This window comes from Aulostomus chinensis, chromosome 2, assembly GCF_037954235.1.
Source record: "Aulostomus chinensis isolate RoL2024-O1b breed Wild chromosome 2, RoL_Achi_v1.0, whole genome shotgun sequence".
Classification (NCBI taxonomy): domain Eukaryota; kingdom Metazoa; phylum Chordata; class Actinopteri; order Syngnathiformes; family Aulostomidae; genus Aulostomus; species Aulostomus chinensis.
In genome coordinates, this window is record NC_141321.1 from 14,298,177 (window position 1) to 14,314,525 (window position 16,349).

The window sequence follows — 16,349 nt, forward strand, 5'->3', positions numbered from 1 at the left end:
CGGACAAGACTCTCGTGAGTTTATTCAAGTGGTATTTTTGTCTCCGTCTCTTGCCGCTCCACATTTTTGTTCTGATGTCTTTTCAAGTTAACTCTGTTGTTATATTTAATTTCTCTAATCATCATCAATCAATCTGATATGATACTAGTTCCATGTCTGACTTACTCAAACACTTGCCAGCACTATGAACGAGCATTAAGAGGCAGATTAGGCCCGAACGTGACGGAGCTCAAGGGCACAGATGAGTAAAGTCTTAATTATTTTTTTCTAATAATACTTGATAGGAGGATCAATTCATTGTTGTTGTTGTTTTTTGCTCTCTTTATGGGATTAGTTGATAAGAAGAAAAATATGGAATATTTTCAGCCTTCTCTGACAACATAAAGACAAGCAAATCACACGTTCACATGCCCAAAATGTTTGAAGACAAACAAGGACGTTGCATTCTGTGTTTTAAATCAAACTCTAAAAGTGTTCAAATTTCCACAATAACAAAATATGTGATCGAGTCTGGCAATTTTTAAATTTTAAATCCCCGATGCAAGCCAAGATCAAGTCTAGGAAGTGACTCTTTGAGACTCTTCGAGACTTGACAAATTTACAATCAGACTAATTTACAATCAGTCTGGAAACATAATCGGGAAAAAGTCAGCTAATCCTGAATGGCACGACACACGGGAGCTCAAACCCTCCCTGCATGAACAAAACCCTCTGCAGGAGGCAGCTGTGTGCATTATCTGGCAGCAGAGGGTGCAGTCCCGCCCATTTGGAGGCTCTTTTTCTATGACTATGTCTGATCTTATGTTTGCAATTTATGTCAGATCAGATGGGAAGCAAATGTGTGAGCTCATGCCGCAGCCCTTTCCTGCACTATTTCTGGCAGACAGCCTTTGTAGATTCACTCTTTTACCGGATCTCACTTCTTAAGCTCTGACTTAGTGCAGCTGATCCCAGAGACATAAAGGCACCATGCCCCATCTCTCACCCTTCAAAGGGATCAAAACTGCCAGAGTTCAAGTTTAGCCATCACGCCCTCTGTCAGCCCCCCAACTCACACACCACCCTTCCAACCAGGAATACTCCAGGAATATAAATACAAGTTCCATACACCCAAAGCACACACAGATGTCAATCAAATCCCCTTTGTAAAGGCAATCAACCCTTTGAACGCGTGGAACATGCCAAGAAGAGTCTCCCTCTCCTCCCTCGCTGTCTCACCCTTAATTCTGCACAGCTGAGGTGACACATGGCACTGATCCCTTGAGGAAGCCCAAGGTTAGACACAGGGCACGGACATTAAGAGCCCAGGCTGCTTCGGTATCTGATATTGTTCATTTAGTGTGATTCACGTCAGCAGTTCAACACATGGGCTGCTTCCAGGAGACACTGGTTACTCTCGATAAGCCGGTATCATTGCAAGACATGGAGTTGTGATCTGATCACGGTGAAGAGGAACCCCCCGTAATTTTCCCGTTTGATAATGAGGTGTAGATTCGGGGATTTAGGTTAAATCTCTCATATCATCCAGCAGCATGACTAAAACCCTCGTCGCATGTCTTTTAACCAGTTTTAGCAGTGAGTTTACTGCGGTAGATGCTACTCCCTTGCTGTTTTCTCAGTTTCCACTATGAATGAAAAGAGTATTGATATGTTGAGTATCAACAATAAAATAAAAGAGTGACTCAAAAGTCTCAACACCTTTAAGTGATCCTCTGAGTGGAACTTTATAAATCATATCCATCCAGTTCTGAGAGGCAATGAGAATTTTTTACCTTGGAAGAAAGTCTCCACAGAAATTCAGTGTCAGGGAAAAGAGGCTCTTAATGTTGAGAGTACCAGACGGTCATTATTTGAGCCCAACCAATACATCACCTTGGTTGATAATTCCGAGTGTTTTAGCCTATCAAAGATAAATTAGTAACCACTTACATGTTGAGCCAGTAGAAAAACTTTACTAAATTCTTATCCTTTTTTTTTTTAAACACAAAATATATCAGTGTGAGGTAATTTACAATTAAATTCTCAGTGAGGTTTATTGTTTCATTGACCTGCAGTCATTTTGGAGAATAAAGTTTATTTCTAAACTGTAAAATATTCTGCCTCCATTACACATCTTGGTCATAATTTTTGATAACTACATTTGAAGGATCAGTTAATGTATAGATTTTAGAATTCTTTACCCACTTATGTTGGTACCAGCATCAACCCTAAAAGATCCAGGAACAGTCCAGCTCCAGTGACTGATGAGTGCACTGCTGTCCGTCATTTTGGATGATAAAAGTTCATCAATAAATTCTCCTGCTTCTCTTCTACATCTTGTCACGTGTTTGACAACCACATTTGAGGAATGACTGGAAAAAAAGAAAATTAAATATTCATATTGATATTGAAATTTTCTTATTCCTTAATATCAGCATCAGCCCCAACAATCCTATCAGGACCTTGTAATTACAGTATCATTGATAGTCAACAAATTTGGATGCAATCACATATGTAACTCAACGCACGACCAATTAGAAAAAATTAAATTAAATTAAATTAAATTAAAAGCGTAAATAGCAACTAACAGTTAACTAACAACCTTATTACTTTAACACACATATAAAAGTCAATAAATAAACTTAGAGATATCAGCCACCTCACTTGTTTATCACATCCTTGTCTGCCTACCTTTCTTTGTGGTAATTGTAATGGGCAAAAACAAATACTTAACATACATATTTGTACGTTGTGAGACACAAACACTGAAATTTTGGATTAATCTTTAAGCCTCTTCTTTTTTATAGTGTAGGCCTTCGCTCTATCATCATTTCCTCTCATATATTCATGAATGTGTGCACCTGCATTCCAACCATACCACTGGCACTCCTTCGCTTCTGCCTTCTTCCTTCTCCTCCTCCTCACTGCAAGAAATAATTGAACTTGAGCAAACATGTACGTGCGCGCATGCGCGCGCGCACACACACACACACACACACACACAGAGTCCAAAGCTAATCACACAGACCATTACTTTGAGTTCACAGCAGCTTTAGCCTCTAGAGCGCAACACTTCCGCACTAGTTTCTTCACTACAACGACGCCAAAGCTTGTGTGGAGGTCTAACAGCCTGCAGTTGTTACTGTCACTCATTGTCATCACACACACACACACACACACACACACACACAAGCAAGTTGCAGCTTGTACAAACACCCACACATGACCCCAGTATGCATGTATGCATGCACACACACTCACCCACATTCATACACACGCTGACACATACACACACACACACACACACACACACACACGAAAGCAGAGGAGCATGGGCAGCAGGGTCACCCTCGCACCATGCTTCATAAAGGGCGCCGTTACAATAGGTTTACTGTTACTCACTGCTGAGATACAATAGGACTGAATGTACTGGCCTGATGCTTCTCTAGTTCTCTCCATTTTTCACCGGATGATAAGGAAGACAGACCCGGACGGGACAGCATGGTTTCAGAGGACGCCCCTGAAGGTGAGCCGGCTCATTGCAGGGTTCCTGTGTAGACCTCCATTTCTATGCAAAGTAAATGCAAAGTGGTGTATTGAGGAGAATTGTGAGAGAATAATTTATGGAATTTTAATGAGCAACACAAAAAAATCATGTCATGATACGCATACAGAGAGGCAACCTGCTTTTACAGTACTGAAAAGATGAGCTATCGTGTGCTGTGACTCTTTTAGCATCCCAGCCATGAACCATTAGAGGAACGTGAAAACAAAAACAAAACAAGGACACAGACCGGAAGAGAGAGCATGGACATTTCACAGAAAAGATGAGTAAGGTTGATTGAAATACAGGGAGAGCTGGGGGGGCATTGAAAGAAGAAAGGAGGACTAGAGAGGGGTTATGGAGAAGTAGAGGGGGTGGTTTGGGGTGACAGATGGGACTCACCCACATGCAAAGGGGTGTGGTGCTGAATTGTAAGATTCCACTAAGTTGAGAGAAGCCGGGATACTGGCCCAGCAGCTGTCATAGGTTCAACACCTACGCAGCTACGCCGTCCTCTCGCTCTTGTCGTAGGCCTATGTGTCAGTTTCCTCACCACAAGTTAAAGGTCGAGCTGGCAAAACTGGCATGATCCAACCACAACAATTCCTATTCAGATTGCTTGTTTGTTAAGAGACTAGCATGTCTTCTGTCATGGTGCAGGCCAGCAGCAGTATAGAGGCGGTATTTACTCATGGTGAGGTGTGTCTGGGTTTATTATTCACCTTTGGCTGTTGTACAGTGTTATCATGGAGGCAAAGCGAGTGCTTCGTTCAAGCCTGTTATATTTACACATCATACTGAAAAAATTCTTCATGACTAAGGTGAATAATTTACAGGTCAGGAAAATTAAGGGCTGGAAAGAAGGAAAAACCTCTGCTCTACAGCTGTTAGACTTCCGTCTAAACTTTGACCTTTTGATCCTGACACATTTTATATCTTTCATTCAAATGAACACAAAAGAGAAGGTCAATGGATGAACTTCTTTCTGTGAGCAGTTTAAATTGTAAACTCGGCTACATCGTGTTGAAGGAAGTAAAATAATTCAAAAAATGTAATAGAGCTGAAGCTTTGAAATAAAAATAAACTTATAATGGAATTTCACCACCTTACTGGGACCACTTTTCTTGCAATTTCCCGCCGTCATATTGTTATTTTGGACTCTTTCACTCTTAAATTCTTCTCCCTTTATCGTCTTCTTTATGACAAATTGGTGAGGAATTTGGTATCAAAGAGTTCACTCGGTCTCCACCTTGTGCTCGCTCACCTGGACGGAAGTGACCATAAAAGGCAGAGCAGGTGAGAAGCTTTCACCTCCTCCTTTCCTCTCCAGGTAGGACGGGACAGCGGCGCTCTCTTCCAGCCTACTTTCGCGTGAGGGGACCGGGCACGACGTTGGACGCCTTTCACTCCTGTAAATATGAGACAACTTGAAACATTCTGCTGGTGTTTCCTGATAACAAGTAACCTGACGGACTAATGGGGCTGATACTACTGAGCTTGATCCTCCGGTACTGGGTCGACATTGTGGAGGGTAAGAAGAAACGGCTTTGATCGGCTTGACAACAAAATATCGACGTTCCACGTTTATAATGAAAACAAAATTGTTTATTTAAATAAATAAATAAATAAATAAACGATTTAGCATGATTTTAAATGCTTCTTGATTTGAACTGTAATATATCACTTCCCGATGCTGTGTTGTGTGCTGCAGGATCATGCTCACCTGGCAGCGCTGGGACCTGTGATGAGTGTCTACGACTCAGCCCTGACTGTGCCTGGTGCACTCAGCAGGTAAGCAACAGCGGCTTTTGGTGAGGTGAGATTGTTGTGGAAACTGATTGACAGGATGACAATGATTGTACCTTTAGATGATGAACTACAACACAGTCTCTGTCCTCTCTTCCTGGATCAGAATTTCACAGACTGGTTTTCAGTGGGCATGAGATGTGACACCCTGGATGGTTTACTACAGAAGGGATGCGCCAGGAGCGAGATGGAGTTCCTTGTTTCCGAAGGTCAGATTCTCCAGGATCGTCCACTAGGGAGGAAAAAAGGGGACATCAACAGTACTCAGATCTCCCCACAGAAGATGGCACTCAAGCTGCGACCTGGTACACACTCCCTTTTCTTTAAGTACTTTTCTCCAGAAGTGCTTCCTTGTTTTCATGCAGGTGTATATTTTTGGGGCAGGCAGTCAGGTGACTTTCCAGGTGCAGGTTCAACACACAGAAGACTATCCGGTGGACATCTACTACCTGATGGACCTGTCAGCATCCATGATTGATGACCTGGAGATGATCAAGGATCTGGGATCTACTCTGTCTAAAGAGATGGCCAAACTCACCAGTAAATTCCGTATGGGCTTTGGCTCCTTTGTGGAGAAACCCATCCTGCCTTTTATTAAGACCACAGAAGAAGAACTGGCCAACCCCTGCAGGTGTAACACAAGTATCAAAACAGTTCCCCTCATAGTATGTTTCAGTTTCGGAAAGTTGTTTTAAATATCTTGTTGTTGTCTGTATTACAGCAGTGTGGGTTTCACCTGTCTGCCAACATTTGGATATAAACACGTCTTGTCTCTGACAAGCAGCACGGACAAGTTTAACGAGATCATCGCAAGGCAGCGTGTTTCTGCAAATATTGATAATCCCGAGTGTGGCTTTGATGCGGTTATGCAGGCGGCTGTTTGTGGGGTAAGATTTTGTTTTTAACATATACAAAATTCTGGGCTTCATTCAAGGACTCTAAACTGATGACAAATTAACTCTAGTAGAGTGACACGTTTCATGAGTGAGGCCCTAAGATCAAGCTGCAGTCGAAGGTGATATAAAAGAGATGAGTGACTCTCCTGATAGGACAAGATCGGCTGGAGGAATGATTCCATGCGTTTGCTAGTGTTTGTCAGTGATGCTGACTCACACTTTGGGATGGACAGTAAAATGGCAGGCATCGTGATTCCCAATGACGGACAGTGTCACCTGGACGTAAACAACGAGTACTCCATGTCCACGGTGCAGGTTAGTGTTTCATCCTCACGTTATTTCCTCAGTCTTTGGATTGTCAGCTGCCTCACACTGATGTTGACATTTCTACTATATTTTTTTCAGGAGTACCCAACTCTGGGTCAGCTGATTGATAAGGTAGTGGAGAATAATATCTTACTGGTATTTGCTGTGACTGAAAAAAAGAAAATCAACTACATGGTAAGAGCTCCATCTCATAAAAGTGTCCATCTTTTTTCCTTTAGGATAGATTTATTCATTTCACTAAAGAACTTGTTTGAACTAGTCTCATTTTCGTGCCTGCTCTTCCTCTGAGCTACTTGCTCTCCGAGCCGAGATCGGCCCATGTTAGTAACAGCACGATAACAGTGTATCTGTTTTCCTCCTGGTAGAACTATGCAGATCTCATACCTGGTGCCACAGTGGGAGTGCTGGCAACAGACTCACGGAACATCTTGGAACTGATTGTGACAGCATACAAAGTAAATAAACAGTGGTAGTGATGCGAGCGTGTGGGAAGTTTGTGTGTGTGTGTGTGTGTGTGTGTGTGTGTGTGTGTGCACGCGTGTGCGCGCGTGTGTGTGTGTGCGCGTGTTTGTGTGTCTGGTTGGAAGAAAAAATTACACCTGGCCCTGTGACGACAATAAAACTCTTATTCTTCACCTCGTTTGACATCAGAATTTCATGGGCTTGAAGCTATAGATACAAAACCCTGCATTCATTAAGTATTATTAGCACATCAAAACTAATCTATCTCTACCTTTGCTTCTCCTCTTTCATTCTTTCTTCTATGACTTTTTCCCTCCACCTCCCGGGACTTTGCACCAGCATGTTTGACAGCAAGTCGCTGCCTGTCCCAGCTGTTTGATCTACTTCCTCACTCTCTCTGTCTTTCTCTGCCTGTCTCGCTCTTGTGTCTAAATCCCCGCTGGCGGTGGCGAGTCTCCAGCCCTCTAATTACTTTATCAGTTACGTTGTTCACACCCACTTTTAGCCTCTGCTACGTCTAACAGGAGACCCTATCACACTCTGAGTGATACAGACAAATATAAAGTGAAAGAGGACAGCTGATTAGTATTTATAGTCAACGTTTGTTGTTTAGCCACCCTGCTTACTTTTCAACATCTGCTCCATCTTTTTCATAATTTATCTTAATCCATCTTCAATGGACTCCATCTTGTGAACCCCCCCCCCCCCGTTCTCTCTCTTAGCAACACAGAAAACACAGAACAAAAGCAGGCCTGCAGGAAACTCCCAATTAACCCCCTCTTAGCATCCAGACAGTCCGTCACAGAGTTCATTTGTCAGTCAAGCATCATTAGTCTTCCTGCAGAGGTTAGCTGTCACTCTTCCCTCGGGTTCTTTGTACAGCTCAGCGCACCTGGAATAATGACTCACCCGAAACCTAATCGCTGCTTCTGCACAATACAGTGAAATTATGAATACGACCTATTGATGAATACAGGAGTCAGTTTCTAGATTTGTGAATGGCGATGAAAACACTCTGCTTTGAGCAGTATTTCTGTGTGCTGTTTTCAGGAGCTGCGTTCAGAGATTGAACTGGAGGTCCTCGGAGACACAGAAGAGCTCCAGATGTCCTTCACAGCCGTTTGCCCAAATGGGACTGTCCTCCCTGGCATAAAACACTGCTCCAATGTCAAACCTGGAGAGACGGTTGGTTATGTTTGACAGAAGCCAATTATTTTCAAATTTTTAGAGCAAATGTTCATTTATTGCAATATTAGGTTAGCTTAGCTTAGCTTGATGTTTTGAGAAAACAAAAGGTATTTTTTCAGGATAATGAGTTGATGAACAGGTTTGATTATCTTGACGTGGCAAAAGAGAAATTAACACATTGAGGAAACGATCGTAGTCATCTTAAAATAATTCATGATCTTGTGATAACGGCATTAGAAATTTACTGTTGTCTGTAAATTGCTCTCAAACATATCAAAGTATTTGACATTGACAGCACAAGAATGCACTGAGAATAAAAAAATTGAAATACAATGATAGATTTGTCAAATGACATTAAAAATGAAAAAGGAACAAATAACACATACTGATTATCTAAGTGACAGCCAAAATGAAAAGGTTTGCTTTCAGTTTATTTCAAAAGAAACAAATACTAAATAAAGATCTAAAAGAAGCAGACTACTTTTAGACTCTTACTGACACATTTTTTCAAAAAGCAACAATCTGCTGCACACCAGAGGACCATGTCCAAAAACTGGGATAACACCATGTGCCGCTTTATGAGTTGGTAAAAGAATTCAAAAATAATTACAAACATTGACAGGAAGCTAATGCTGTGTGTGTGTGTGTGTGTGTGTGTGTGTGTGTGTGTGTGTGTGTGTGTGTGTGTGTGTGTGTGTGTGTGTTTGCTCCCCCTTTGGCCATCATGGAGAGTTCAGCATTTATTGCCCCTGATTTATGACTTGTTCAAGTAAACCAGGTCCAGAAGGATGCCGCCAGTGTTTCTGAGACAAAGACGTACTTGTAATCAGTGACTTTCAGGTTAAAAAAGACAATTTTCTGATATTTAATAAGGCTTTTCTTTAGATTAAATGTTTTTTTTATATAGAAGGGGGGGTCCTTCTATATAAAATTTTTGTGTCTCTTTATAAGTTGAAACCATAAGTTAGACTTGTGTCATTAAGCTGTGTTCTGTATATAAAAACTCATTGTAACTGTGACTGTCAATCCCAAAATAATTTGATTATTGTCATCTCTCCTACTTCCTTTCAGGTTGTGTTTAATGTGTCTGTGGAGCTTTCAGGATGCTTGTCAGGCAGTCGGCACTTCTCCCTCAAGCCGGTGGGCTTACAGGACAGTCTGGACATGGAGCTGGAGTCTCTTTGCTCCTGTAGCTGCCTGCAGCCTCCTGAGGTGAATGGTAGCCACTGCACTGAAGGCCAAGGGGCTTTCCAGTGTGGCATGTGTGTGTGCCAGCCGGGCTTCTTGGGAGCAGAGTGTGAATGCAATGAGGAAAGCGCTTTGTTGAGTAACTGCCTGGCTAATAATGAGTCTGAGATATGCAGCGGTCAGGGGCAGTGCTACTGCGGACAGTGTGTGTGTCATGCATCCAGCTTTGGCCGCATCTATGGACCTTACTGCGAGTGTGACAATTACTCTTGTGTTCGCTTCCGTGGGGAGCTCTGTGGAGGTGAGTAATTACATTTGAATGTCATAAATTATTCAGATGTTTACGCCACAAGCCTGTTGCTTCAGTGTGTTTGTGTTTCAGGCCACGGAGTGTGTGACTGCGGAGAGTGTCACTGCCAGAGTGGTTGGACAGGGGAGTATTGTAACTGCAGTACCAGCAATGAGGCGTGTATGTCAGAGGATGGCGCCCTCTGCAGCGGCCGAGGGAAGTGTGAGTGTGGACAATGTGTGTGCTCGGTACCTGGAGCGTTTGGGGACAAGTGTGAGAAGTGCCCAACATGTGGAGACACCTGTACCTCTGCAAGGTGAGAACACACTTGCCGTCAGTCCTGAGAGGTAAATAAGAGTGTAATGTAGAGGTTTCTTTATTGGAGAGATGTAAGATGTTCCCTCCTTACACCACATGATCTGTCTGCTCTCTTGAGTACAGGCGTATCAAGTTCTGGTCCTCTTGTTCAAATGTGTCTACACCCTACAGGTGACATCAAAAGACAACTAATGTCCCCAACACAGCTCTGAAAGATTTCCTTTCTCCGCTGGAAAGCAGCTGTCAGAGCTAGTGCCATTTGATAGCGCTGTTATAGTGGAGCTGGGTGATAGAGAGCGAGCGAAGCCTTGGGAAAACCTCGATAAGTGGACATTTCCTCTCCATCTCCAGAGTAAAACTGAGGTTTTGTTTTTCCACTTGTCCAACACCAGGTCTTGTGTAGAGTGCCATCTCCAAGCAGAGGGCGATGCTGAGTTGTGTGATCAAAGATGCAGCGTCTCTAAAGTTTCCATCAACACAACAGCAGGTAAATGACTCCCCCAGTCTTCATCTGAGAACCTCTCTGATATGGCAGTAGGACAGGAATGAGAACTAAAACTTGGACAGAAGATACTGTTGTTGGATATCTACCGCCCTCGTCTCCATGGCAACAGGTTTTGGTGTTTTACATTAGCTTAATATGTTTTCAGGCATACATAATACATCAGTAAATCCTGCGCTTGTCAATATTGTAGTTTCAGCGTCACAGTGAGAACTGAGGCAGCGCTAGGGTGAGTTGTGATGACGCTGAAGTCATCCGTCAGTGGTAAGGTTTAGATTTGCACTTGTAAAAGCTGCTTTCACACAGGAAAAATAATAAAAGTGGGTATCATTAGTTAACATTATCTTGATGAACAAAAACTTTAAAATCTCATCTTTCTTTTTTTTCACCACTGAATTTACTTTTGCAGCGACAACAATACCTCACCCATGTGACATTCTGTTAAAAATAAAGAATCCCCAAAACAATGATGAATGATGAACCCTCTTCCAGGTTTATTTTTCAAAATATTCTCCAAGGACACGCAAGGTGGAGCAGCAAGTGATAAAAGTGGATGTTTATACCTCTTCTTCATCTTCAGCTCGATAAAAACATCCACCAAAGTTGACACTGCAGGCAGATTGATGACTAAATATGAATTTTCTCATCATTTTTCTTGACATCAAAAAATGTTAACACTGATATAAGAAGACTGGCGACCTGTCCAGGGTGAACCCCGCCTCTCACCCATAGCAGCTGGGATAGGCTCCAGCCCCCCCCCCCCCCCCCCCGCGACCCTTAATAGGAACAAGCGGAAGACAATGGACGAATGGATGGAATGGATGGATGATATAAGAAGCAGGACTGGATTGCCCTGGGCCATCAATACAGACAGACAAGATTAGAGGCATTACAGTATGATACCAAATTATAAATCAGTCAAACTGTAGTTTTGGTTGATCCACTGTGTTCCGATGTATTACAGAAGACAAAACCTCTTATTTGTGTTGGGATTTTACTCACATAATATTCAAGATCATCTATTTGTAAAACAGACAGAGGCATCACTGGATGAGACGCTCACATCTAATTCAGATGATAATCTAGAATCGCTGCCAACCTGTCTGATGTTTCGTCTGCACACTAAGGTGCATTACGGGAGATCAACTAACTAAACAGATCTAAGTCTGGCTGCAAGCTACTCTACGAGCCTGCACATAGCTCTGACTTTATTAGGATGCACTGACAATGTTTTGGGCCTGAACAGATTCTCCTCCAGTCGAGAACATCAATGACTGACGTGTTCATTTACACATACATTTATAATCATTTCATCTGTCAGTTTTGATCTCACAGATATTGATACAAAATAACTAATCAGAAGATATGCAAACACCATCAGCACATAAATAACATACAGACACATGGACAGCATGTGTCAGGTCTGAGAATGAAGTCTGTTCTACTGCTAACTATTAAGAGTATGCAGCAAATTTGGACTTTAGTTGATAGATTTTTAAGATCTTTCACAAGCTAAATTTGAACTAATTCCTTAAAAATCAGTGGAGTAGGATGAAGACGTTGATTTTGCCCAACACTTTAACATCCCTGCTGGTTATTTTTTCAAAGTTTATTAGCACTGTTGCGCATTTTATAATATATTTCATACCAGTGGTTATGCATTGCAGGTCACGTCAGTACACTATGAATATAATCTCCAGCAATGATAACTTTCTTCTTGTAAGAACTTCCAAAATATGCAATTTGAAAAAAAATGGCTTCCAAAATTTATCATCCAAAGCATAACATAATATAATCATTCTAGAAACATCCATACTTGGCCCTTGCTTGTTATACCAGAGGTGTTTTATTTTATTTATTTGAATGACATGAATGCAGCATCAGGAGATTGTGATGCTTTTTGGCAGCCAAACTTGAATGTAAGATTTTTGTGGAGGAGATAAGCAAGACTGTAGTGTCCACCAACAGGATTACAAACCAAATTGGTTGTCATATCATTACACCAGCGAAATCTTTGATACTTCAGACACATTACTGGGAAGAAAAAAAAAATCAACATTCCTAGTCGGCTTTCTTAAAGTTAGTCAGAGTTCTTGTTTCGCTGTTCTTTTAAGGATGGTAAACCTTCATCTTGATGGAATGAAAGACACTGGCTTCTTTCTCCTACCTGTCTGCTTAATGCTTGTTGCTAGATTTTGTTCCCAGCTCAGTGTTTTTTGATTGTGGTATCAACATGCTAAGTTTCCCCATGGGTCACAGACTTTGAGGAATGCTGACCTGCAGGGACTCGGGTGTCTCTCTGAAGTCTCTAACACAACACCATCCATGTCCATTCAGCCAGTACCGGACAATGGGGAACATATTATTTGCCTTGTTGTACAGGCAGAGCTATTGTGGTGCATGTGAATTACCAATGGACCATGACTTCCTTTACAGACAAGATTATTTTAAACCTGCTATACTTGTGCAAGCTGAGAGGTATATCTGATTATCAGTGAGGACTTTCAGGCTTCAGATGTGAAGTACAATGGTGTGGTCTGCACACACAGATTGTAGCCTTTGATATGGAAATCACAGTGACAGCACAACAGAAGCGAGGATATCCTTTTACGTTCTCAGCACAGTGTTGCGAGGGAAGATGATATACAATGTATTTTTTTCTTCATCCCTCCCTTAGATATGTTCACGTTTCCTTTCAGAATATGACAAGAGCCCCTCTAAGCAATGCACGCTGATGACGGAGAACGAGTGCTGGATGTCATTTAGTGTGGAAGGAAGTGAAACAGGGACCACTGTGTACAATCTCCAGATGTACGGTAAGCTGGACAACAACAAAGATGAATAAAAGTGTGTTCTAGTGTGTCCCTCGTCTGATTCTCTGTCCTGTACCAGGTTGTCCTGACCCTCCCAACATCCCCATGATCATTCTGGGGGTCTCCCTTTCCATCGTGTGCATCGGCCTGATCCTGCTGGCTGTGTGGAAGGTACTGGTGTCAGTTCACGACAGTAAAGAAGTGGCCAAATTTGAAGCCGAGAGGGCAAAGCCAAGCTGGCAGTCGGTAAGACCCGTAGTCTTTTTTTAGGTCAGATTGTTAATTAAAGCATAAGGCTTCAAAGGTATCTACTCATATTACTTGTAGTGTATTTATATTGATAATATATCAACAACAAATTCCATGAAAACACCAAAACCAACAACATGGATCATACTAAGTTGAAGAAGCCTCATGTACTTTCATCTTTTGTGCCACTGACCTCCACAACATTTGTCAACTTATGATCTCACTGAGATGTGTGTGTTGAAATATTTGGAAAGAGTCAAGTGCAAGCTGAGAGAGGTTGGCTCGTTTTGGTTGGAGGGCTGTAGGCCTTTGGGATGTGGACACTGGGAGGATATTTCCAGCCACTGTATTTTAAAAGGTCTGACAACAGTGTGAAAACTGTCATTAATGCAGGATGAGACTAGAGGGTCCAATGACTACCCCTGCTTTACAGTCCAGGCCCTAACAGGACTGTGGATGAATGCCTGCTCACATTTTGTGAGAACTGTCTTGAGTGGGTATCAAGCAAATGTGCCAAATACAGCCTAAAGTTTGAAATTGGGTTTGCAATTGAGAGCACTGGGGCAGGAGACCTGAGACAGTCAGCCTGAAGGCAGGGCAGACAGGTGGAGCCGACCAAGAGGACAACCCGTGAGCCGGGTGTGAAGGACAGGCTCTCCCCAGTGATGTTGACACAGGAGGGGGGCTCAGGTGAGACAGGGTGATGGCTGGAAAGATAGTTAAATCCAATCAATCCAAGATGCAGTCCAGCCACTGGAGAGTCAACCCCAGGAGACACAGGATCAGGCTGAAGCAAGTGGGCACATGCATGTCATCACGTGTCTCCTGGGTTATTTGCTTGTCATGTTCTGTCACAAAGGTGCGGCAACATGAACCAAATACAGGCCACTATATTACATTAAAGATACTTATTAAAAGAAGGGAAATAAAGGAGCTTTACATTTTGGTATAGAGAGTCTAAGACAGAAAATTTCCAACCAACACAAACAGTTCAAAATGAGTGGAAGTGTAACAAATAATATCAACCCAGAGAGGAAAAACTAAATTAGTCACTTCAACAAGCACTGACATTCCACATGAACTACAACTACCTGGCAAGGAACACATGGAGGAGGACTGGTCTAAATAGGTTGAAGAGATAAAGAGCGAATCTGATTCAGGTGATCGGATTGGGGAGGCAAACAAGAAACAGGTGGTAGTCAGTGGATTCAGGGGACATCTGATGGTCAGATGGAGAACTGCAGCTTAGGAAGGCATAATAATGAAACACTCACACTTAACAGTGATGTAAACAGAATCACACCGACTCCCCAGCCGGAAACCATCGCCAAGACATGTGTTTTTGTTTGTTTTTTTTGTAATATTTACAAAATTTTGAATGAGGAGCTAATATAGGGAGCATATGTGTGATATGAAATATGTGTTAAAAGTCAAGTTGTAATGATTTGGACGGGTCAGCAGTCTTAATCCGAGGCTCTTATGTGCTTGTGTTTTGTCTCCCTTCAGGGGACCAACCCACTGTTCAGAAGCTCAACGTCTACCTTCAAAAATGTAACGTATAAGAACAGAGATCGAGAGAAGATTATTACAATGAATCACTACTGATGATTGACAATGCAACTTCTGAGTGCACTTAAGTGTGTGTGTCTATGTGTGTGTTTGTACTGGGGACTCTGAGTGTATTTTGAGGTGTTAACACAGCAGACAGCACTGTGAACAGCCTGCTGTAAATGTGCTGCTGTTAAACTGCCGTACTGATCTACCACTGGAACATGCAGAAAAAACAGGACACTAAATTATGAGTGGTCTACTACTGAAAAAAATGTTTCATTCTAATGAATGTAAATATAAAAAATATTGTTTGATATTTTTGCTATAAAACAAGGCTGAGCCTTTAATGTTGAGAATTGTGTCTTTTTTTTTTAGTGGTATGGCACAGTAAAGTTTTGTGTATTTGTGAAGTGATGCTTGATGCATTCAGTCTCATTAGGGCATACTTGTCTAATCCGCATTTTGTTAAGTCATGGTTTGAAAAAAAAAATTAAAGTTTACTTTGCTCATAGAATTGCAACATTGATGGCAGTCATTCATTCTTTCTCTCTTTCCGTTGCCGTGAAATATAACTAATGATCTCATGTGCTGTGCTGAGCTTCTCCTACTTTGTGTTTCCATTTCCTCCGGTTACATTTAGATTAAAGGCTGGACTGCAAAGTAGGTAACTTGATTTCGACCTCAAAAGCCCCAGGTTGACTTGTTGGAGGCCTCTTAGCAGTTTGATCACTTGCAATTTTGCTTCGGGATATGTGCTACACAAGTGTGACATCATGTCCTGCATTATGACAACTCTATCTTGCAGCCCACTGCTGACCACTGCACCACCGTGCTGCCCAGAAAGTGATCAATAACATGGAAAAAGTAGAGTGTTGAAGATGATTTCATTCCTATAAAAGTGTTGAGTCCAACAGCTCAAAGTGTTTGCTGAAAAGGTATTTGCTTGATATCCAGAAATATTTTTCCAGAGTGGAAGCATTTATTCACTAGAGGTTTGTTAGCTAATGACAACAGCATCTGCCTTTCTCACACCAGGGGAGTGTTCACGGATGAAAGTCACACTGCTGGACCAAATCTGAATGCGTGAGCTGATAAAACTTTGTAATTAGATGTTCAAAATACTTTTAAAGAGCAGATTATTCAGGATTTCTGTTCTGACTTGCCAAGGCACAGCCATACATTCATTAACGGTATTATATTTAAAGACATAAATGAAAATCAATGTAATTTCATGTCT

The 16,349-nt window shown here is 41.9% G+C and overlaps 1 protein-coding gene across 1 annotated transcript; it reads left to right on the forward strand.

Annotated features, from left to right (window-relative positions):
* The first annotated feature begins 3,262 nt into the window (after positions 1 to 3,262).
* itgb6 (integrin, beta 6) lies at positions 3,263 to 15,620 on the forward strand. Its single transcript, XM_086180449.1, has 16 exons — positions 3,263 to 3,505; positions 4,854 to 5,054; positions 5,235 to 5,314; positions 5,436 to 5,634; positions 5,714 to 5,960; positions 6,051 to 6,216; positions 6,379 to 6,540; positions 6,631 to 6,726; positions 6,918 to 7,007; positions 8,065 to 8,199; positions 9,274 to 9,691; positions 9,773 to 9,995; positions 10,390 to 10,484; positions 13,199 to 13,315; positions 13,392 to 13,558; positions 15,068 to 15,620. The coding sequence occupies exons 2-16, from the start codon at positions 5,000 to 5,002 to the stop codon at positions 15,164 to 15,166; spliced, it is 2,349 nt and encodes a 782-aa protein (XP_086036575.1). The 5' UTR covers positions 3,263 to 3,505; positions 4,854 to 4,999; the 3' UTR covers positions 15,167 to 15,620.
* The last annotated feature ends 729 nt before the right edge of the window (positions 15,621 to 16,349 follow it).